Source organism: Clytia hemisphaerica, unplaced genomic scaffold (genome assembly GCF_902728285.1).
Source record: "Clytia hemisphaerica strain Z4C2 unplaced genomic scaffold, Clytia hemisphaerica genome assembly, whole genome shotgun sequence".
NCBI classification, from domain to species: domain Eukaryota; kingdom Metazoa; phylum Cnidaria; class Hydrozoa; order Leptothecata; family Clytiidae; genus Clytia; species Clytia hemisphaerica.
In genome coordinates this window covers 147,066-171,918 of record NW_027104250.1, presented here as the reverse complement: position 1 = coordinate 171,918, position 24,853 = coordinate 147,066, and the positions used below count along the sequence as shown (strand labels likewise).

The following is a 24,853-nucleotide window of genomic DNA, read 5'->3' as shown; positions in this document are numbered from 1 at the left end:
AACTTGTCTAGAAAACACTCCTCAAAAGTTCATAATACTATGGAGATAAAAAACAACAGTTTCTTTGGAGCGGACATAATATTAGAAATCGTATCTCCCTAAAATTAATATTGTACTTTTAAAGTATGCTATCTTCCTGCATGTGAGCACTTCGAAGTCGAAATTTCACATTTTAAATGAATTTTTAGAATAAATTTTATTACATAATACTGAACAAGGACAAGGCAAACCAGGACAAAACAAAACCAAGATGCACGGAATACTGAAATATGCCATTTCTTCAAAAGGTATGGGTTGTAATATTCTAAGAATTTTCTTCTACTTTCATTTGGTTCTGACTTTTTCATACGAAAGTCAATTTTTTATTTTGCTATAATCCAGGGGTAGCAACTCCAGAAGATTTTTCAAGTTTTAATTTTTTTTTCAAAATCTATCCTATCTTGTAGAGCTTTGAAAAAGAAAGAAAATGAGGGGTCATAGGCCTCCAGAGGATAAGTGGTTGTAAAGATATTCAAATTTTAGTGTCAAAATTTTGACTAAAAATGTCAAAAAAGGGTTAGGAAAATACCTTGGATAAATTCGAAAAATGTGTCAAAAAAGAAAAAAAAGAAATTTTCCAGTCATGCTTCTTAAATTTTGCATATCTCTTTTTCTAGTGTAGCTAGAGACCTCAAATTTGGAGGGAGAATTCTTTGATGGTGTTAAAATATTATTATATAGAAATATTTGTAAAATATTTAGTATATTTATCAAAATAACGAAAGATATATCTTTTTTTGAAAAAAGAAGACATTGCATTGTTTTATTTTTGTTTTTGAAGAAAATAGCTTGGAAAAGGTTGAAATGAGTCAAAAAAGGTGGTAGGACCCATTTTCAAGGGGCCTCTGGAAATGGAGGAACAAAAACTTATGAGTAGAAATAAGTTTTTCTGAAAGTAGAAACCCCAAATGAAAAGAAAATCCATTTCGGCAGAAATAAAAACTTTTTTTGGGGACATTCCCATGCTAAAGAAGAAAAAAAGTTAAAAAATACATGAAAATGAAAGAACTAGATTAGCGAATGTGATTTTGAATTCCTCACCCTTTTTCTGATAAACATACAAAGTTTCAGCCTCCAATTACTTTTTCCTCCATTTCCAGACACATTTATTCTTCGAAAGTTGCAAATTTCTTTTCTCCCGTCGGCAAACAATTTTCAAAATGTTGCAAAACGTTCGGCATTTTACCAATTTGCCGTCTAGCCCGTGTCCACAGTGTTATATACCGCTGGAAAGCTAAGATCACGGGCTTTCTTTTAGTAAAAACCGGAACGCTTAAGCATACATAGAAGAAAAGTTAGAAGGGTTCAAAGTTCACGGAAAAATGAAACATTTGGTTTGACGTCAACGATAGTTGCGTGACTTCTGGAGTCGCTACCAGGGGATGTCAATCGAACGTTCGATTGCAATCGAACCAATGGAATACACCTTTCCCGTAATTCAAATTTCTCAGAAATGGCCCGGGAAAATGTGCGCTCCACCGTTGTGTATAAAATTGTTTGGGAGGTAAAAAACGCGTTTTTGCCTGCGAGGGGTTAGGGAAAGTGGGATTTGAGCCTCTAACTTTTGACAGCGACCTTCTTTTGGCAAAATATTTTCAGGGTGGTATAATATCATGAATAGGTTGAACATACTAAAATTTGAGGGGATTTTGTTCGACAGAACTTAAGAAAAGCTCAAAAAACCAACTTTCCCTAAGGGGGAACGCAGGCAGGCAAAAACGGGTTTGTTTACCTCCAGAGACCAAACGGTGGAGAGCATCAAAATAATGCGCGCGCATTAGTTTTACGAATTACGGGAAAGGTGTATTAATCGAATTTACTCGAATCCAAACGAATGATTGATTTTCGATTAGCCGAATTGATCGAACGCCAATCAAATTCTAATCGAAACCGAAAAACATGTGAAATTCGATTGGTTTCGATTATTCAGTTCGACAAGCTTCGATTAACGTTCGATCAACTTCGATTAACGTTCGATCAACTTTGACCCTGACACCCCCATATATAGTACACAAGTACTAAACAGCAAAATTTTTTTGAAAAAACCCACCCACCCCATGATACATGCCGCTTTTTTGTACATGGACCCCCCCTCTGGCTACGGTATAGATTTTTGTCCCGGGTAATAGAACATTTTTCTAAATGTCATAACTCAAGACTCCATTCATATTACTGTATCAAACTTTCAAAATCTGCTCTACACACTAAATTCTTTCATTAGAGGCTGATAAGAATCTGCGGAAATTTGTATTTTTGGAAAAAAACTGGAAATTCTATATATATTCTTAATTAGGATTGAAAAACAAAGGGATAATCCTAATTAAGAAAGTCTGTGCGATCGAAAAAATATGCTTAATTAGGATAGAACTCCTGACGTTGTGTTCGCGTCGTCCGACCGACTCACTTTCTATCTTAAAAATCTGACACTTTTCTGTCGGAAAGTCGGAAACCTACCTATTGACGTCGAAAAACATCAATATCTTTGGAAAGAAAATATGCAGTTTGTTTTACTTGTTTGTTTCCCTGATAATTCCTGATTGATTTAAAAATAAGAATAAACAGATTTGGATGATTTAAAGGTAAGTACTAATGCATTGAAGTTCATTTATGTAAATTCTTCCTTGTTCTGCGCAAAAAATCCCAATGAGTGCACACCCTGTCCACACGTTTAGAATTACCGTGAAGCCGGGTAACTTGCATCAGTGGAGGGAAACTTGCATGCATAGCCATCAAATGACTGACCAATCAACATTTTTTGGAATTCTGTAAAAAGGTCCAAATTCCTGAATAGTTTTACTATGTTCTGTGAAGAAATCATAACTGATAGTGAAATACTCGTTCATCTATCAGGGCTGATCAGGGTTGCCACGTCTGTCAGAAATGTCTGGAATTAGGTTAAAGTCTGGAAATGTCTGGAAAGTCTGGAATTGGCATACCTGTCTAGAAAAGTCTGGAATTGGCGTACATGTCTGGAAAAGAATAGAATTTGAAGGAAATAGTCCTGAATGAAGCCTAGTAAACTTTCCGGTAATAGGAAACTTTTACCCTATGGCATTTGAAATTCCTAAAAATTTCTGCTCGTTACGCTTGCAACCAAATCTTTAAATCACGTTCATTCTTAAATTTCTCATTACGTTGTATTCCTCAATCTGGTCTTTCAAATGACGTTAAGGAAAGGCTGAAAACCTTCCTAATGGATAAAATGTCTGGAAAATATTGGGTTTTTTGTAAAAATATCTGGAAATTCTCTGATATTTTCAGGTAAAAAATCTGGAAAAACATGGCTTTTTAGACTAAAAGTCTGGAGTTTTGAACTTGGCAAACCTGTGGCAACCCTATCTATTTAAGATTGAAGACCAATAGCAATGAAAAATAAACCTTGAGCACAAAAAATCCTTTAAACACTTTTTTCACCGAAAAACAAATAAGTTTTATAGACTTACCTTCCCCAAACATTGAAGAAGCCTCACTAATTAAAGTAAATGAGATAAGATAAGATAAAACCTTAAAATCAACTACAACCAGAATTTACAACCTTTTGTCCAAAGCAAAAGACATGTTTTTCTTGCCGCCATCTTGTTTTAGAATGAGAATTATTTTTGTGTCAGTTCACATGGATTTTTTTCCAATTAGATCGCGCGATTTCACTTTCGCTTTCTCTAGTCCAATAAGACGCAGAATTTGAGTCATGTGACAGCTCTATTGAAAAACCCGTGGGGTCACACTACTGGCTACAGGAACTGAAAGCAAACAATTAAGGCCAATATTTTTGGTTTTTCGGAAGGACAAAAGGTATAGGAAGCTTTGAAGGCGGCACAAGGCTGGGACTATCTATCCAAAAGATATGGACAAAAAAAGGCACTTTTTTGGCTGATAATTAAGATTTTACTTAGAAACTTTAATTCTCTTACCCCTGTCCCACGCCTCCTTGATATGATTGAGGGAACCATGTTGGCCGCCACCCCTACTGAAAATTTCAGATCAAAACAAACATGGAATTAATTCCTGTAACTCTGAACATAGCTGGTTTTTGACTGTTGCTGATCCTAAAGCAGCCTAAAGTGCTATTTTTTGGTAAAAGCTATGCAATTTATGTTTGGATTTCTAGAAAGCTTACCCATTCATTGTCAATATATTTTTTATTTGAAAGTAATTGCTTCATGGAATAAAAAGATATAGTCAAATCTTGTAGGGTCGTTTTTCAAAAAAGTTTTGCCAAAATCGATTTTCGCATTTCGTCATTTTACCCTACGCAAACGCACATGTCAAAGCAGCAAAATTTCAAAACAAATGAACTACACAGCTCCGCTCGCAACTCTACTATACCATTTTTGTTTTGATTTTACTTTGTATTTTAATAAACAGACAGGTCATTCATTTGAGGGCTAATTACTAACTGATGCAAATTACTCAATCTCACGGTAAAACTTTTAAAGTTTCAAAGAAAATCAGAAAACAAAACTGAAATGTCTCTTTTGACCCGAATCCAGAGGAAAACCCCAGCAAAGCGCTGATCGGGGAAAAGCAGGAATTACGTGGCGAAAGTATGGGGAAAAAATTATGCCGGTAGACGAAAGACTTTGCTCGTAATTGTTATTTATGTAAGGGTACCTAGAAATTTTTTTCGGTGCCGTTTGTGCAGAGATGGAATATGGCAGACCGTGCAGTGGGTTTTCCTTAATATTTTAGAAACGATTGGATACGATATTCTTTAGTAACTAATGTATGTTTTAGATGTTTTTCTGGTTTACATTTTTAGCCTTACAACATGGTGTGAAGAATACATCATTACTGATAAAGGTAATATTACTCTCTTGTAAATTAGAAAGAAACTCTCATAAGATTACTTATTACTTAAAGAACTTTAAAAAAGATTTTTAGTTACCAAACTAGGTGTTGCCCAACAAAAAAAGCAAATTCATGAACCTTTTACAAAAAATAGAAATTAAAATCAAAAGAAGGACTGTCACACTCGATTTGTTCTGTGATTTCAAATAACCTTTTGACTTTTTCAAATAGTATCTTACTGTATATGGATGGCCTATTTACAAGTAATCATCCATTCTAAGAAATGCTGATTCAAAGTGATCAACGAACCCTGATTGATAACTATCAACTTTAATAATTGCCAATTTCTAATTTACAGGGAAATCACTGTTGCTTGATTCAAAAATTATACGGTATGTTAATTTTTTTGAAAGTATCAAAACTTTGTTTGTGCAATCCTTGAAAACCAGAAGCAAGTTGCAAGTTCATTTTTAATTGGTGTTTTTCACTTCAACAGCAATGTTAAGATACATGTTCAAATTTCTTCAATCTCAGAGATACTTTTGTCTCCAGCAAGGTGAAAACGAGTCATTTATGTTTCAAAATTAAGCAAAGTTTAATGAAATATTTAGCCAATTTGTTGTAGAAAGTCATTTTCAATCCATGAAAATATAACAAATTTATAAATACATTTTCTAAGGAGGTGTTTTGGTTTTCTGAAAGAAGTACAGTGTGAATTAATTTCATTACTTTTTTTTCATCAAGGAAACCAGCTGCGATACTATGCGGCTGAAGCAGCAAAGAAAACATTTTCCAGGGACAAACCTCATGTAAACATCGGAACAATTGGTCATGTTGATCATGGAAAAACAACATTAACTGCAGCAATTACAAAAGGTTTTTAATCTTATGCTTGCTTGGCTTGCCTCTGTAGATTGCCATATCTGTTTATCTGTAGCAGCATGTTAAAGTTATCAAACACTGAAATTAAAGCTTGGCTTTTCATCTATTTTGTATTTGATAATATTTGAAATCTTGAAATTGAAGTGTAACTTTAAATAAAAAAATTGGTACAAATAAAAAATTGTACAAGGTTTGGGTTAGTTTGTGAGAAAACTAAAAATGTTATAGATCCAAACTTTTTGCCATTCAAAGGAGGAATAGACTAACTTGAATTTTGAGCGTTTGAAATTTATATAAAGAAAATTCCAAAAAATTATCTTTCAAAAAGAGCGCCATTTTTGAGATAAAAAAGAGGATCAAATTCAAGCTTACAAGATACCGAAAAAAATCTTTTCTTGATACTTTTTAACCCCTAAAGATTCAAGGGCCTTTCTTATTCAAAAGAATAAGAAAGAATTGTTTAAATCGAAAAATCTTTATTACATCAATTAACACTTTAAGCTGACTGTATTGCATCACAAGAAAAACACTCTTTTCTTGTACAAAAGAGAATAGTTGGGTGAAATTTGTAATATCGTGCAATTTTTTTAGTCAAAGCACTTGTTATGCATTTTTTGGAAAGTTAAGTGGTAGGGGGATCAAAATAACATAATGTGGCAATCATTTTTCGGACACTTTGGTGTGTTTTTTGGACAAATATGACGGTCTCAGGCAAAAATTATAGGGTCAAAATTTCATGACACTTTTAGTTTGAGAAAAGTGAGACCTGTTGTATATTTCTCAAAAAATTAAGATTAGAGATATATTATGAGTATATGTAATTTCTGTACCTCGAGATATTGAGCTTCAAAAAGTGCAAAAAGTGGACAAAATAGCTGTTTCTGGCTGAAAAACACATTATTCTTGTACATTCTTATATACTATTTTTGAAATACACGGTATTAGATTATTTTAGATACAACATCCTTAATGTATTACACTTTTTTCCTACAGTACTCTCTGAGGCAGGTGGTGCAAAATTCAAAGGATATGCTGACATTGACAATGCACCTGAAGAACGAGCGCGAGGGATCACCATCAATGCTGCACATGTTGAATATGAGACTGACACCAGACATTACGGTCATATTGATTGTCCTGGTCACGCAGATTATATCAAGGTAATTATATGAAGTTTTGATACAATTTCACAAGCTTCGTTTGGTTTCAACCTTGTTTGTGCAAAAGTCACATATTGCGACTGCTATTTGCTTTCATGAAGAGGAGATGTGTACACCAAAAGGGGTGATATTTTAGCACAACTCATAAAGATGCAATACATGTTTTAGTCGAATGTGGTTTCTTGGAAACGTGACCAGTCATTGTGCGTTTTATCCATTTTCATTCTTAAAGATAAATCATATTCAACAGATAATGATGATTTCCTATTATGAAGTCTGTTGTCTCAGAACTGAAGGAATTTTTTCTAAAAACGGAAATAAAATCATAAGCTGAATCAATATAATCAAAGTAATTTTTCCTAAATCTTCTCCCTATAGAACATGATTACTGGTGCAGCTCAAATGGATGGTGCTATTTTAGTTGTTGCTGCTACAGATGGTCAAATGCCTCAAACAAGAGAACATTTGCTACTAGCTAACCAGGTCTCGTATTCTTTAGTTTTTTTCTAATAATATATGTGCTCCAATCTGGCAAACTCTTTTAATAAAACCTAGATTAATGCAACATGCAGAACAACTGTCTAGAATTAAAGCCCTGAAAATTGTTAACATATTTGGCTCCAAATGCTTTGTTTTGTGAATGTGATTTCAAAGGTGAGAGAGATCCATACTATTGTACACTTTCGTTCTTTCTCGTTTAACTGTAACACTTTTTTGTTTGCTTGGTAGGTTGGTGTAAAACATCTCTGTGTCTTCATCAATAAAGCTGACATGGTTGATGATGCTGAACTCATGGAATTAGTAAGTCTGAACGTTTCACTTAGCATACAACTAGGCTACGTCATATCTTCCTTTGTTTTGAGCGTAAAACTCTTACTCTAGTCTTCGTGATGCTCATTGCTCTAGTTTTAAATATCATTTTTCCAGATACATCGCATTTGCACTGAAGTTTTAGTGCAACAAATGAGTTTTCAAACCTAAGCCAATCAGCTGTGTTTTAAACATTCTTTTATTTTAAATTTTTATTGATAAACTTCTTTTGTTAAAAACTTCTATTATGTTCAATCCTATTAAAAAGAAAATTCCCGGTGGGGGCCACTAGTGGCTGCCTATAACGGTGCCTATGGACCAAGAGTAAGGCCTAAAACAAAAGCCTGGAGCTGTATATTGTGTAGACTTAGCATACAACCTACTATACTTTGATTACTCTGTACAGTTTGTGATGCAAATCTTCAAAATCTACATCCTTTCTCATTTTTGTCATCTTCACTTGTGCCTTCAAATTAAAAGAAGTATTAAAGTCTACTTAACGAAATAAAAGTTTCACTATTTTTCACTGATCAGGTTGAGATGGAAATCCGTGAGCTGCTAACAGAATACGGATTTGACGGAGATGAGACACCAATCATCTGTGGATCTGCTCTCTGTGCTTTGGAAGATAAACTACCTGAAGTTGGTCTGGAACGAATCAGAGAGCTGATTGAGGTATGATTTTCAAAACTCCCCAATAAAAGGAGATTAAATAAACCTGTAACAGGGGGTTTTCAATGAAAGGAGGAAAATCTGAATTGTTAATGGGCTTTTTACTCTCTTTTTGTCCTTTGATTTAGATTTAATTTTATTGACTTCAGGCAGTTGATGGACATATTCCACTCCCAGAACGTGATTTGGACAAACCGTTCCTGATGCCAGTAGAAGACAGTTTCTCCATCCCTGGACGTGGTACAGTCATCACAGGTAGCATCGAGAGAGGTGTCATCAAGAAGGGAGACGAAGTTGAATTATTAGGTCAAGGAAAAAATACCATCAAGACGATAGCAACTGGTAAAAACCTAAAAAGAATAGTTTTATTCCTCTTCTACAATACAATTCGTACATATCCCTGAGTTTTGCATTCAGTTTTGAAATATGACCAGAGCGTCGAAGTCTATTTTAAACTGTTTCCCTTCCCGATTTGAATCGAAACAAGTAATTCTCGTTACTCAAACCATGTTTATATCTATGCGTTTTACGATTCTGTTCCTTTTCACTCTGAAACTAAATTTGTTGGTTAGAACCAACCACAGAACTTTATAAACCAGTAAGCTGTATCCTTGAAGTATTTTTTGATAGTCTTGATTGACCGTAACGTTAAAACATGGTCTCACTCACTTCAATTTGTAGGATTGGAGATGTTCCACAAATCGTTAGACCAAGGAGAAGCTGGTGATAATCTGGGATGTCTTGTTCGTGGCGTGAAACGTGAAGAGGTCAAACGTGGCATGGTCCTTAGTGCACCAGGAACCACCAAGGCTATCAAGAAGTGCAGAGCTCAGGTGAGGAATTGTGATCATTCTGAATTCTTGTATGCTTACCTTTTTTGTCTCGCATAGTAAAAAACAGAATTTATTTTCTTTAACCCGATTTTCGCATATGAGTGCTTGCAAGCTTGAGAAAACAATTGCAATACAATTCTATCATAGTGTACCTGCAGTAATGTAATGTGATTGATAAGAGTACAAGATTTATATCGATATTTGGTATTTTATCATTCTTTAGGCTAGTTTAATATTAATATAGAATTTGTGTTCTTTGCTGCATTTATGTGATGTGTAAATCGATAAAAACGTTTACAATGTCCATTTCTTGAAGGTATATATTCTTAAAAAAGAAGAGGGCGGCCGCCACAAACCATTCGTTTCAAACTACACGCCCCAAATGTACGTCAGAACTGGAGATGTCGCATCAACAATCACACTGGACGATGGAAAAGAATTTGTTATGCCTGGCGAAGATGCTAATTTCAATCTGACATTGATGCACCCGATGCCCTTGGAGAAAGGATTAAGATTCACCATGAGAGAAGGCAGCAAGACCGTTGGTACTGGGGTTATCACCGAGTTGATCGAATGAGAGATACGATTTAGTGTTTTTTTCGAATGAGAGATACGATTCAATATTTTTTGAACGATGACACAGTCATATCGAGATGCAGGTTGTAAAGGTAATACCAATATTATCAAAAATGTGACATTGAAAGGTGAACGATATTGTCAAGATTACACGGACGTTGGAGGGTATGATGATCCCCTACCCTTAATACAATCAAAACACTATTATTAGTATGCGACATAAGAAATTTTATGACATAGATAATTTTATTTTTATTACAACTTTAGAAAACTATCTCATTTATTTCTCTCTGGTATTGACTTCAGTATTCCCTGCATCAAAATAATCTGAAAGGTCTTTGTTTTTGTCGTGCTCTTGGTCAGTTGAAACCTTGATTTCTAGTCCAATAGATAAAGTATTAAAAACTTTAAAAACTTCTAAGAAAGAAATATTCACTTGATCGTAACTTTTTGTTGTATTTTGTTCAGGAAATCTTTTTATGAAATAAATTGTGCATATTTTGGAATTTCATTTTGAGCAGTAGTGTAGAAGTTATCAGCCTTGACTTCCGAGCAGGAGGTCAGGGTTTGTTCCCAACTCAGTCATTAACTGGGACACCCCTGTCTCAGTGCCCCGGTGGCATGATTTCAGTACATGATTTTTTTCAGTACATGGTTTCAGTACTGCAGTAATCAAATTTTTATTGCACTCATTTGTAATCATCCTAAATGGCTTGGGAATTCAAGAACTGTTTTTTATTGTCGCTGTCTTTATTCAATTTATATCTCAATTCACAAATGAGTGCAATAAAAATTTGATTACTGCAGTGACGTAGGAAAAAATCATGTACTGAAACCATGTACTGAAAAAAATCATGTACTGAAATCATGCCACCGGGACACTGAGACAGGGGTGTACTGGGCAAGTGATTGTACCTTCGCCCTGGTCAACACATGCCATATGAGGGGGGATGAGTACCTTATCAGGTTCGACCTGGATAGATCCCATTCCGTTCATATTTTATTTAACTCCCACTATCCTCTTCAAAAGTTTTACTGGTCACCTGGCATCTAATGCAATTTAGTACTCTGTAATGACCTGTAATGTTGAATTTTTTGTATGAATTAACTTTCCTTCATTTTTCACATCTTTTTCTGTTTCTTCTCATTTTCAGATCTTAAAAAACAAAAACTAAATGAAAGAAAACAAACAAAATAAAGAAATGTTTGAAAAGATCTTTTCTACCGATGAGTTTCACAAAAGAATATGTGGCTTCGACTTTGAGGAAGCCTTTGATATCTGGAACCAAAAACCGCAAGTTGCCAACAGAAGATTAGCTGGTGCTTTAAAAATCACTGAAAATATCGATATTATTTATGATTCTGATAATGTTGATGACTGCGTCACATGCATAAAGGGTATACTCTCAAATATCGAAGAGGATGGTTTCAAGCAATGGTATTTAGAAAATGACGACAACATTCGAAATATGCTGTCTCCAATGATGGAATATTTTTGTTTTCATAAGATTTATCGAACAGAAACGAATACTATTACACTCTTTGTAAGGAAATTGTTACCTCGCTCCATTGAGAGGTACAAAAACACATATGAGATGGTGTTGTGGAAGTCAGGTAAGTTCAACCTCATTCAAAACCTGTCAGTAGTCTCTTAGTTTAGTGTTTATTTGGAAAATCTGAAAAAAAAGTATTTCCTAACTTTCAAGAATTCAAATGCACCAGTAAGTGTTTTTGGCAAATTGCTTCATACTCTGGAGACCAGACTCAAATGTATGAATTTTCTTCCAAAAAAATTAGCTGTTAGAATTCATCATCTGTGTATTTTAGACCACTCGATATCCGCCATTATGTACATACCCTTATGTATAGGTGAAACCAATGAAACATGTTTATCATCAAGAAGTTATGTCTTTGTTATGGTGGAAGCAGATCGCAGGTGACTCTTTTTTTTGTATTACAGTTAAGTCCGAACAAATTTGTGTTTGCTGTGTGTGTTCGAGTTATTGAGACTTCATTGCGTTAATAGTGCGTTAATTACATCCCAAAACCTGGAAAAGTGTTTTAATTAGTAAATTTCTCTTGTCCTCTTTTATTATATCCAGATACTAATGTATTTTTAAAAGGTGTTGTTCTTCTTTTTGAATAACCTATTCATTTCAAAGATTCCTAACAATAATTATGACAATTAACCTTTGTCCGTTCGTCCGTTCGTCTGTTACCAGCTTTTCTCAAGATTGACTCATTAGTTTTTCTGATGGCAATACCTAAAATGTGACGGAGCCTGGTTTTTGAGGAAAAAAAAAACGGTTATGTAACATTTTTTCGAGATTTTTATATCATTAGTTTTTTCTGTATTTTTGCACAAAGATGTAAATTAGCAATGCCTAAAATATGACCGAGTCCGATTTTCGAGGAAAATTTTTTGCGGCCGAAAATGCCGGAAATATGCTGGAAATCTCCGTTTTGCAGGTTTTCATTGGATTTTTTGTTTCACGATCTTTTCCATTATACCTTCAAACTACAGTCGACTTTCCATAACTCGATTATCTTCGTACACTCGAACGATTATTCCGGTCTCTTGAGGAGATTCTTAGGCTATTCTGCCTCTCTATAACTCAAATTTCCGTAACTGGAACGATTACTGATTATCCCCTTGACGTTCCAGCACTTGACTATCTTGCACTTTCCTACTTTCTCCAACTTTAATCATCAGGTACGTCCAATCAGCCTTCCGGCTTGTTTCACAAGAATTAACTTCACAATAGCATAACTTTTTAGTCTTTAAATGGCCAAGATATTGAGAATAAGTTTTGAGGCTTAAAATTCAAAAAGTTAAAGGCTTCAAAATATCTGAATATCAGGGGGGGTCGGTACTAAAATCCAAGACATATATGAGTACTACAAGGTTTTTTGACGATTTTTGACATACCCCCACCTAATTTTTGAAAAAGGAATTTTAGTACACATGTACTCAGGGGGGGGGGGGTCAGTACTAAAATGTAAGACATACATGAGTACTAAAAGGATTTTCGCTAATTTTTTACATACCCCCACCTATTTTTCGAAAATGTTATTTTAGTACACATGTACTAAAATTATTTTGAGCAATTTAACATAGATACCACCCATTTTTTGCCCTTTTACGGCTTTAAATTTACCAAAATGGGGTCATTGTTACAAACCTAGTCGAATTTAGTGCATCAACCTGCAAAATAATATAATTTTATTACTAAACTGTGCTGAACTATACATAAAAATATTTTTAAAAAATATTTAAAAAATTGGAAAAAATTCTGAAAGATTTCAGAAGATTTTTTCGAAAATTCCTGAAAAAAAAAATCAAAATTGTTAAAAAAATGCTCCATTTTGGCTGATTTTAGAACAAAATACTAAGATTTTTCAAAAATTTCTTTAAGGGACCACCCTTTTTGGTATTTTAGTACACATGGTACTAAAATTATTTTTGAGCTTTTTTGCAGTACCACCACGTCACTAAAATAATGTCATGATGTCTGAGATTTTAGTACCGACCCCCCCTGATGTACTGAATTTTTTTTTGACATTTTAGCATAGTGACCACCTAAATAAGGCTTATTTTGGAATTCGGTTCGAGGAATGCGGGTCTTGGGAAATGCGGGAAAAATGCTAACTCTGGTTATTTAAGCTGTCAATGAACCTGATCTATCTCTATCTATTCTAGATAAAGACTCAGAAACAGTCAAGACACTTTTGCTCTGCTCTACTTTAGTTATTGCAAAAATTGATTGGTTATTTTTCACCTCTAATTTACAGCTTGCTATTTCTTTTCTATCCAGTTATCCATGGTTCTTTACAAAAAACAAAGCATTCAACTTCGAAAACATTTTGTATTCCATAGTATATAAAAGCAGAACATTAAATACACCCATGTTTCACAGCCCCATATGCAGAGGAGCCTTTTTCCTCAGTTGAGATAAAAATTCCTATTGAAATGCTAATGGAGATTGTTTTTCCAAGGTTAAAACCCAGTGGGACTATGGTTTTGGAGTGCAATTTTTTAATTTCAATTTTGAGTGGAGATGAAATCAAATTCAATTTCCCAGTGGGGCTGAAATTCAAGGGTATTTTACCACCGGGGACAAAGTTTTTGCTTAATTTGTGACACAGGGACGTGTTTAAATCTTATATAGAAAGTTTTTATTTTTTCATTTTGCCTAAAATGCTCGGTCAATAGTTAAATTTCCTAAAATTTGTTGGTTTTTAGTACACATGGTACTAAAATGCTTTCAGGCTTTTTTTGTAATACCACCACGTCACTAAAAGTCATGATGACTGAAGTTTTAGTACCGACCCCCCCCTGCGGTTATTCGTATAAAAGTACGTTTTCCTATTTCAGGATTGATGTTTTAACGCACCAAAACTTTACAACGACTGATGTCCCAACTCACTGTTTAGTAACCAGTCAAGAGTGGCTTCACACTGTTCTTATCAAGAAGATAACAGCCTGGATGGAAGCTGCATCACTGTCTGACCACGGATTAAGAAAACAACAAACACTTTCTCAAATCAACATTGAATCCTACATGCAAACGTATAATAGACTCAAGAAAAAATACGGACCTTACTTCGTGGAGGTATAGCTTTCCGGCTACATTTATGTGGCGGAGTCGGATTTTTGAGAGAAAAAAATGCCGCAAATATGCCGGAAATCGCTGTTTTTGCAGATTTTCATTGTATTTTTCCTGTTATTTCTTTGTTTTTCACACAAAAACATTATTGATAACAATGCCCACCATCGGCTACATTTAAAGGTTTTATTTTTACATACAGTATACGGCCCCCAAAACGTCTATCAAATTGAAATCTTTCTAGTAAATTCAGAAAACAGGGAACGTTAAATCTTTTTAGTAGTAAGGAAAAAAATTCTGACCCACGGTTAAAAATGCGATACTAACAGCTTATTTTCTGGGTGTTAGTGGCTTGATGATTTCTTTGCATTCATCTTCTTCAATACAATACAATCTTTCATTAATCATTATTTTATCTTCAGAATTGGACTGAAAGTACAGATGCCCAAAAATTTGTGTATGAAGATATAGCATTGGCATCTTATCTCATAGTATGTTCCAATCAACTTTGTCAAAACCATTTGGACCAGAGGAAACTGGTTCTGTTAAATATTTAATTTTTGATATTCATGGCGTAATATTTTTATACGGAAACACACGAAAAAAAACGGGGTGTTTGCCACCCGTTTAATTTTTCAAATTCAAAACTAGTGGCGAATTCCCGGTGCTTTTCGGTTGTTTCTATATAAAAGATTACGTCATGAATATCAAGGTTTCAATTTGCCAAATTCGCTAAAAATCTTTCTCGCTAAAATTTTTTCCCCTCAGCAAAAGATATAACTTTGTTTTTTTGTAGGTGTTATGGAGCAAAGAACGCGAAGAAAGAGATTTGTTAAAGATGCAATCATTTATTGATTTGGGATGTGGGAACGGTTTACTTGTTCACATTCTCTCTTCCGAAGGGGTATTCATGATATGCACCATTGCAATGTCTTCTGAAATTACATCACGGACCCAATAGCTGATTGGGTCTAAGTGACGTAAAATCAGTCAATACGTCACTTTCAACCAATCAGCTGCTGGGTCCGTGGAAGACATTGTAACGATTTATCTAACACTCACAGAAAGACTGTCTAGAGTACTGCGATCTTAGCGAGGTAGTTTCTCGGTTGAAACCGGATTGGAACACTTAATCATTTATGGCGATTAATATGACGTATCTTAAAATTTTATGCCGGTGTAGCTTCACTTTGGTTTAGATTTCAAAGAAAAATTCTCTAACAATTATTGACGAGCAAAGTAAACTTCTCTAACAATTATTGACTAGCAAAGTAAACTAGGAACGCTTGACAAGGACACCATTTTGGAAGAAGAACATCAAAATTCAAAACAGCGGAAAAGCTACTATTGAACAAAAAATAATGACAAATGAGAAACCAACATGAAGAACAGATTTGCAATACCGTATTTTCAAATAAAGACATTGTCCCACCAATTTTTCTAAACTGGAATCTGTTTTTGCCTAAGCCAAGGCTCAAAATTGAGAATAATCCCATACTACCGGGCCACTTAATCCCGCCATTGACCCCATGCTATTTTAGTGTCACGGAGTGTAATGGTCGCTTAGTTATACCTATATTACTTTTTAGCATCCTGGTAGAGGAGTGGACTTGGCAAGAAGGAAGATTTGGAATATGTATGGTGAAAATACCAAGTTAGAGGTAAAAGTTATTCAGAAGGGTCTGCTTTGATTCCAGGGTTCGAAAAATATAATTTACAGTAACAAAAGCCCATTGGTGATTTTTTTTTAAATCACGAATTTTTCAGCCAAAAATTTTTTCTTTTGGTTCTCTAAAACAAGCAAAAAAAAATTTTGCAAATATATTTGACTATCAAAAGTAAAGAAAAGTAGATTTTCTAGACCATTCTTTATGTCTTTCAAGTGATCGAACACTGCCACCTTATCCTCCCACCTTATTTTCTTAACAAAAACAGGCGTTTTCATGAAAAAGCCACAGAAAAAAGTGCCTTTCTGTCTCACTGCACTGCCATTTTATGATTTCGGCTTGTTTACCCAGAGGTTGACGCAATTCCTCCATGGTGAACGAGTTCCATGGACTTTTAACGGTGAATGCACTAAATGATGTTTTCTACTATCCATTTGTTTAATTCAAATGAAACAGATTTGGTTTTAACGCTTTTCTTGCGGAATCAAAAGTGTTCTGACACGTAAAAGAACAATTTGACTTTACCGCGGAGAACTGTTTGTCCTTTGTAGGGAAGGAAAATATTATCCCTCGAGAGAATGGGAACAATAAGTTCATAGGTTCATTTGAAAACAGAAGAAATGAACTGTTCTTTCATTAGGCTGGACTTAAAAAAATGTTGGTTTGCCGTCAGCCGAACGACTCTGAAAAATTCCATGAATGACCAAAATAACAAAATTCTCCGACCGACGCACCTCCAAAATCTAGGGTCCGGTGATGGCAAACCAATAATGTTTTACGTCCAGCCTCCTTGAGAACATTTTAAGTAGTTTTTTATAGGGACACATTAACAACATTCTACCATTTTTTAAACACCATCAGGTGGAAACCATACTACCGGACACTACCACTGTCACTGAAGACTGGATTATTGGTAATCATTCAGACGAACTAACACCGTGGATTCCAGTTATAGCCTCTAGGTTTGTCTCAATTATTGATAGACAATCACTTTAACAGCTTTCACCATTTCCGTGTCGCTGTCGGCATATTTGTTTATATATGTTTAAAAATACCCTTAAAAATACGAACGGCAGTTAAAGGGTTAAAGTTCCATTCGGTTTCGCTGCAGCTCCCAGTTACTTGATATACTATAATTTTAATGGCTAAAACATTAGTTGATTTTAAACTATGAAGAATTAGAGCTGAGAATTCACTAGAAAATAAGCGCATTGGTATAATTACTTTAACATAATTATTTTCTTATTGTAGATCTTCTTTTGACACGCGATATTTCGTTCTCCCGTGCTGTTTTCATGATTTTTATAATAAGGTACAGAACTTTTTTTCTTGATTGAATTTCAGGCATTCACAATTTATCTTTCTGTTCCGCTCTGAAACGAAATGAAGCCATTATATTGCTTAAACTTGATGTTTACGTCACTTTTAACCAATAGAATGGCTCAGGGTAGCACTTGATTTAAAAGCCGTATGTGCGTATGTACGGTGAAAAGATAGACCTTGAAAATCTTACCCTTACAGTGTAGAGGAAATTTAGCCATTTTTTCTTACGTTTTATTTTCGTGAAAATATTTCTCAATTTAAGGCTAAAAGTGGTAAGATTTTTAAAGCTTTGCCCAAAAAAAAACTTCGCTTTCTCATTTCGTTTCTTATCTGACTTTGGGAAGGCTGAAAACGCACCCTTGTGGGCTGCAACTAAGGTCGGCCGCTCACCTTGAATGCCTCCCCCAGGAAGGGATTTATTCTATATAGAGGGAATGGAAGTTAAAAACAACGTTTTCTTTTTTGAGCGTTTCATCCTTCGGTTTCGTGAAGTATGTCTCCATAAGCTAGTCTCCAAGGTAAGGGGGGTTTTGAAGCACTGTTAGGACAAAAAGTTTGCAATGTCAAACATTTCTAGTAACTTGAATAAGGCTTTTCCAGAAAAAAATTGAATATGGGGATGGAGGATATAACAATTTTTGGAAATTTACCCGGATATTGTGACTTTCGGACAATTAAAATTACCCTCAAACAGAGTGAAATTACCCCCAAACAGAGAAAGGCAAAAGACAAATTTTGCAGATTTTTCACTACCCCCCGGACATTATATCCTCTACCCCCAATGTACGGACATTATCTCGAAGAGCCCATAGGTTGATCCTCCTGAATAGAATTTCATAAAAAAAAAGCCAAAAAGCTTTTCAAGGGGGCGCCAAGATTTTGTTGATGTTTAATTGGGCAATTTGGCGCCCTTCGGGACGTTTATAGCGCCGTACAATGTTAATTCTTTTCGCCTGCGGCGCTTTATTTTACCCTCTTGCATCCTTTCTCTTGAATTTTTTCAAAACTTCTATCAATATTGAATCAGAAGTAAGAGAAGTGTTGTGTATCCACCAGGGGTTAAGGTGAATGTGTCGCCCTTATAAATTGGGCTTATCTGATATTCCGATGGTGTATTGGCGGCCGCCCACGCTAAAGCTCTGAAGGAGCGGGCCAATATCACCATCGGAGACCTATAGTAGTCATCGTTTGATGTACCGCATCACAGTCGTGTCTAGCTGTCCTTACACTTTTTGCATGAAAATCTCTGCTGCCTGAAAAACCTTACAGAAAAATGATAACCCAAAGATTCCAGATGTTAAAATTTTCCCGACCTTCAGAGCTTTAGCGTGTCGGAAGAAAATTTCTACATCGAGTACCAGATAAGAATTGGGCGTATGAGAGTGCTCTTCCGCGGCCCGCTAGAAATGTTTGTTTGACGGATATGAAAGTCAGTTTTGATGGAAATCAAAGATGGCGTCTGTTGTTTCATTCGACATCTAAGTTTTGTTGCAAGAAGAGAAATTTAACATTATTTAGCAAACTCGATTCGACTCAAATTTATTGCTCACTTTCCCCTAGTTACAAACGCTCACCCCCAAAATGAGAGATTGCCAAAATGATCAAAACTTGTTGATTCTCTCTGTGGTTTTTGTGGTCTTATACTGACTAACTGTCTCCGTTTTAGAAGATCTTTTAAGCTGTTTGACCTTTCTTACACCAAAATTTTTTCCCTGCGGCGCCAAAATTAGAACGAACCCTTCCTCCCAACTTCTGATTTTTTGGGCCCTTTTTAAGCCATGATCTTTAATGGAGAGTAAAGTAAGACCAGTGGCGTAAAAAGTTTAAAGATTAACAGGTAATTTTTCGGATAAGAGTTTTAGAAAGCAAAAATATAGACTAAATCGACTTACCAGGTATTTCCATTTCAAAGATTAGGGGCGTTACTTTCAACCAGTCACTGCTCTTACAGTTTAATATTTTCACTTAATGATGGAGGGCGCAAATAAGGACAAAAATACCAGGGGCGCCAATTTCATAGTTTGCACCACCAAGAAAATTAAGCCAGGCCGCTACTGCTCCCAAATATTATTTTCTTCTTAGTTTCACCATAAAGACCAGAAGAAATCACATTATGAAAGTTATTTGGAACATATACTTCAAATTGGAAGAGAGTGTCTTTTCGAAGTCGCTCAGGATATGTTAAGGATACCATCTACCAAAAGAGTAAGAAATCATTCATTGTCTATCAACAGATATGTAAACTTTCTGCCTCAGTATAATCTACAGCGAAAACAAAAAAGGCTGTAGCTACCGATAGAGTTAGCTTTTTTTTGCTTGTTGAAAAGATAATTAGGAGTGGAAGATTATCATATAGAAAAAAAATCAAAAAATCGAAAATTGAAGATGAAAACGAAAAGGAAAAAATAAACTTCTTCAATAACTAAGCTCTAATTATCATGTTTACATGAACGCTTTATTGAGGAAGGTACTAGGGTAAAAGTATAACTTGCTCTTTCCTCTTTCAAATGAGCCAAAAGGAATTTTACGCTAGAATTATATCACAGCAGCTCAGTTGCAATTGTAATTTTAGTTATTGATCAACGAAAGGTAAATTCACCAGGCTCGCTTTTGATTATTATTTTATTGCTCCTTTTGTTGTAACAAATTGGAATAGGATGAATTCAAACTAAATTCTTTTTCAAAACAGATTGTATCTTTAATATTTTTCTTAGATTTGTCAGATTGGTACCCGCCGGAACTCAACTTATGAACAGGTGTAAATTTACGAATCGAAAAACTTTTGACGCAAAATTCACGACAAAGCGTCGCCATGTTTAATCCGAGATCGACTCAGAATATTGTGAAAAACTGCACACAAATTGATAACAGTATCAAAGATCTCGTCATCAAGACTGTATCCAACCTCTTATTATTTTCGCCAGAAGATAGCACCGTGGTTGAACGAACTGAAATAGATTTTGTTATTGATTTAGAGCAGAAAACTTCGAAAGGCTGTCCGTGGTCAGACTGGAACAGGGGAGGTAATGAATTATCACAATAGGGAATTTTAACTTCGTCCGATGGATACTTTAAAATTATTTGGCATAGAGGAGCCTTGCCTTGGAGTTTTTACAAGATACTTCACTAATTGGTCATTTAAAGTGATAGAGATGACGCGTTCTTTAGAAAAAGTATCTTATTACATCTTAACGACCAACCAAATCAAATAAGAGCTTGTAAATACTCCAGCTTGTCCCAGGAGCTAAAGAAAAAATTTGGAGGAGGGCTTTGGTACAGCAGAGATTTGGGAAAAGAGGATAAGAATTGCGCTATTCACCTTTTGTTCTCTAGGCTAGGCAACCCTTTGTTCTATTGAAATATCTGCGCCCGATCGATTGTTTTAGTTCTGAGCCAATCGGAGCGCTTGATTATTCTATGCGCACAAGACTAGAAGTACAAACAAAAAATGGCAGCCGTGGTTGATATCGAAAGTGAAATAAAAATAAGTTTCAGTTTTAGCCAAAATACTTTCCTCAAGGAATTCTCGAACCAATGCCACAGATTATATTGTAGAAATAGAAATACTTACTATAGTAAAGAATTTAAAATTCATTGCATTCAAACCGATTGAAACACAAAACGAAGCTGGTAAAACTAATATAGTTTTTCATTACTTCTCGGGCTAAAGTGTTTTGACAACCATATAAAAAGAGCTAGCTTGGTTGAATATTAAAACAATGAAGGAGAAGGGAAGGAAAGGAAAAAAAACAGGACTAAAACAATGACAATTCATGATATCAATGACAAAAAATCAAAAATATCATGAATTTTTTTGTAAGAACTTTTTGAAGTTTACACAACAAAGCGAAAAATAATATAGCAATAAATACAAAAAAGTAGCACACACTAAAAACAAAAATTATACAAAAATCTTTATTTGGTCGCGTATGATAACAAAAAATAATAATAAACTGGTTAAATTTCTGGACTAATTTGATTCTTGTTATGTCAATTTTATTTGTCTTATTTCTTCCAAAAAGTTACTAAATAATTGCAAGAAAATTAATTACAATAAAAAAACTTTGACTTGATTTTTCCTCACTTTGGAAAGCACTTTGGAAAATAAACATATATATCGTGGAACACTCTTGGATTTAGGGGGGCTCACTAATTCCAATATAGGTGTGACTCAAAGATAAAAAGCAATTTACCCTTTCAAATGAAATTTTATGGAAAAAGAGCATAAATATAACCAGACTGAAGATGAATAATTATATAATGTGATGCATGAAAATAGTTCAGTGTCCAAACTGGAATTTCTATTAAAGCATTTTGATATCTCTATGGTTGGTTCATGTCTTGTACCCGCATTCTGGTGTCTTGTTTGGGACTATTTGCGTAATTAAGCAGGAAATCCTGGTAAAACAGGGATAAAAAGCCCTCAATCCAACTGCAAACAAACCATGACATCAGCAATGTCATCAGAAAAAAAACTGATTTGTACATAATGCAGCATGTTTTGGTATCGAAATTCATTTGCCATTAAAAAAAATAAATTTCATATATACTACATACATTATATACACATAAGAACTCATTTTCATTGGCAATTACAGCCATTACATATCAAAATCAAATCAAGATGTACTTTCCAGAGAGGATTTATATGATACAAATTGATATTCAGTTTACAGGGAAAAATTTGAATCCAAAAACATCCAAGAAACAAATTGTTAGGTATATACACATAATGCACATAATCAATTTGATAGAATTTTTCCATTGAGTTAAATATGGTTTCCACTCATCCATCTTATTAGTAGAATTTGTTGGTGTTTACAAAGATATTTAGCCTTGTACGTGACAAATTTTAAGCCAATTCTCATTGTATACCAACCACGTGAAAGTACAAAATAATTCATGGATCTAGCCTAGGTTATTGGACAGTATGATGGTAACTAACCTGAAAGTATATAATAATGAAAATGGGAATTAGGGTCTTTGCAGCAATTTATCATGAACAAATACAGAACACAAACAACAAATCTTAATTCCACCGACCACCGACAACAACTGGTGAAATAAATCTTATATATAACTGGATAACCGTCAATACTTCATGAGCCAATCCAATCTATTAACCGGTCAGAGCCAATCTACTACAATCTACTAACCGGTCAGAGCCAATCTACTAACCGGTCAGAGTCATCGCCCTTTCAGAATCATAGTTTTTTAAATTACATAAAGTAAAAATATTAGAGCCTGATTGCAATTTTCTATTACAAAAACTTGAAATTTCAATCCCAAAAAAATGTTTTTCCTCAGTAGAAGCTAAAAAGGCATCAAGGATAATTTAGCGTGTACTTACCAAATCTAAAATCCATTGCCATCAAGCAAGTTTTGCTAGGAAAACATTATTTTTTCATCTAAAACTAGGAAAAAAATACTACATTTTTAGTTGATTTTTCCCATCTTCAATCAAAATGCTAAGAAAGTTTGAGGATGTGCCATGTAAAACTCTAAGCTATAGGTTGTCACTTAATCAACCTTACTGCTACCCATAAAAATTATGTTTGCAACACAAAAAAATTAATTTTATTCAACTTAACAAACAAAAAATACACTTTTTCATATAATTTTTCAGCTATCTTTGAAGGATGTGCCAAAAAGATCTAGAAGGTGCCAATAAAAACCAAAGCTAGGATAGTCACCTACAACCTTTTGCCAACCCAAACTACTTTATTTTGACTCTGAAGGACTTTCCAGTAAGGCAAACTAGCTAAAAATAAAAAGGTCCCATTTCACATCCAATTTTAGCATGCCTGCTTCCGCCATCTTTTTCTCAAAAAATAAAGCATGCAACAGCAGATCTTTTTGTCAGTGGAAACCCCAAAAGATCGTTATTTGCTTTTCAGTTGTTTATATCAGTAGGAATCCCCTCCAAAGGAGTAAATTCAGACAGTTTTTCTTGAACTGTTATAATACTGCACATAACGCCATTTTTTTCGCAGTACCTTCTTGGCCAAGTTGTTCCCTAGCCTAGCGACTTCAGACGACGCCGAATTCAATGGTCAACAATGAGAAAACAGCGAGCGGCAGCGGCGATTCTTATCCTCTTTTCCCAAATCTCTGGGTACAGTAAAGAATTATAAAATCATAAATTTTAAAAGCTATCTTTTATCCCTTGAAACTCATCTCGATATCCCTAGTCTTCTTTAGAGTCGAAGGGTTTCTCAATTTTACAAGCTTATATTCTCTTCCACTGTTTCTTAGGTCGCATCCATTTGAACGACATTGCGCAACATTTTGATGGTGAAATATTAAAAGAAATGAAATGTCAATGTGGAGGTTTACAAACATTATTGAAAAATAATGGAAATATTTTCAAAGGTAATTGAAGAGGAAGTGCGTTTAAACACCTACTCCCTTGATATTAAAAAGAAATGATGAACCCTAAAGCCCACTCCGTTGTTAAAATTAACACAATTTCTTCCTTGTAGATCTTGTAGCAGAATTTCTCCTCGTCTTTTATCTCGATCTTTATTTTTCAGTTGTCGGTGGGTATGTTTCAATACGAGATCAAAGAAATCCAAAAGATAAAAAACCGGTCAAGAAAAAGGTAGTGAACAAGCAGGGAGAAGAGCGAAGGAAAACGAAAATGTGTTGGTTTCACCTGAATCACCCACAAGGATGTCTCTTCTCTTCAGATATTTGTAATTATGCACACCAAAAGGATGAATTAAGGACTATATGAATATGATATAAAGCCTCTAGGTAATATTGGTGACTAAGATTTTGTTTATTTTTAGTCCCCAATTTTTTGACTTCAAAAATGCATTATAGGAAACACTACACTTTTTTTATAAGAACAAACTAAGTAAGATTTAGAACACTACTCTTAGGTTCCAAATAAACGGGCCCCCCCGCTTGTTAATTTTTCGAAAATTTTCCAACCCCCCCGGACCTTATTAGGACCCCCCCGTTTATTAATCTCTAAGAAAATTTTCAGATCTCAAAGAGAAGGCCCCTTATTTTGCTCTAAAAAGCCTGATTTTAGCCTATTTTTACCTTATTTTTGGGTTTCAGAAGTACAATTTCCAACCCCCCCGGCAATTAGGTCCCCCCCGTTTATTAAAATCTAGAAAATTTTCCAACCCCCCCCGTTTATTCGAACCCCCCCGTTTATTTGGAACCTAAGAGTAGGCTTCGATGGTCAAGTATCAAGAACATTTTAACAACATTTTTAGGCTTCAAACTGAAAAAGTTAAGTAAGAATGAAAGGCTTCGAAAATTTTTGTACTGTTTTATGTATGTGGTGTATTGCCTAGACTAGTAGCATTTTTCAATTTTTTAGGGAATATTTATTACGGTCATCTTTGCCGAACTCTAAGGATGGAAAATACCAATAACGCCATTTTCCTGGTGTTGTGGTTGTTTTCCCCCGCCCGTCATTGTTATTTATGCCTGAGTCGAAGACAAGTGAACTATTAAAATATGTTTTTTTTTTCGCCTTC

The 24,853-nt window shown here is 34.8% G+C and overlaps 2 protein-coding genes across 2 annotated transcripts; both read left to right on the top strand.

The window, feature by feature from the left end:
* The first annotated feature begins 109 nt into the window (after positions 1 to 109).
* On the top strand, positions 110 to 10,266 carry LOC136816545 (elongation factor Tu-like). Its single transcript, XM_067072886.1, has 11 exons — positions 110 to 287; positions 4,799 to 4,839; positions 5,186 to 5,219; positions 5,572 to 5,703; positions 6,703 to 6,869; positions 7,248 to 7,352; positions 7,599 to 7,670; positions 8,214 to 8,354; positions 8,501 to 8,693; positions 9,033 to 9,184; positions 9,501 to 10,266. Exons 1-11 carry the CDS (start codon positions 251 to 253, stop codon positions 9,759 to 9,761), a joined length of 1,335 nt encoding a protein of 444 aa, XP_066928987.1. The 5' UTR covers positions 110 to 250; the 3' UTR covers positions 9,762 to 10,266.
* Positions 10,267 to 10,918: 652 nt separating this feature from the next.
* LOC136816530 (probable tRNA (uracil-O(2)-)-methyltransferase) lies at positions 10,919 to 24,233 on the top strand. The gene is made up of 13 exons (XM_067072871.1): positions 10,919 to 11,374; positions 11,588 to 11,696; positions 14,136 to 14,373; positions 14,790 to 14,858; positions 15,164 to 15,271; positions 15,957 to 16,028; positions 16,896 to 16,996; positions 17,286 to 17,346; positions 19,440 to 19,562; positions 19,821 to 19,824; positions 20,114 to 20,380; positions 23,613 to 23,729; positions 23,891 to 24,233. Exons 1-13 carry the CDS (start codon positions 10,936 to 10,938, stop codon positions 24,091 to 24,093), a joined length of 1,911 nt encoding a protein of 636 aa, XP_066928972.1. The 5' UTR covers positions 10,919 to 10,935; the 3' UTR covers positions 24,094 to 24,233.
* The last annotated feature ends 620 nt before the right edge of the window (positions 24,234 to 24,853 follow it).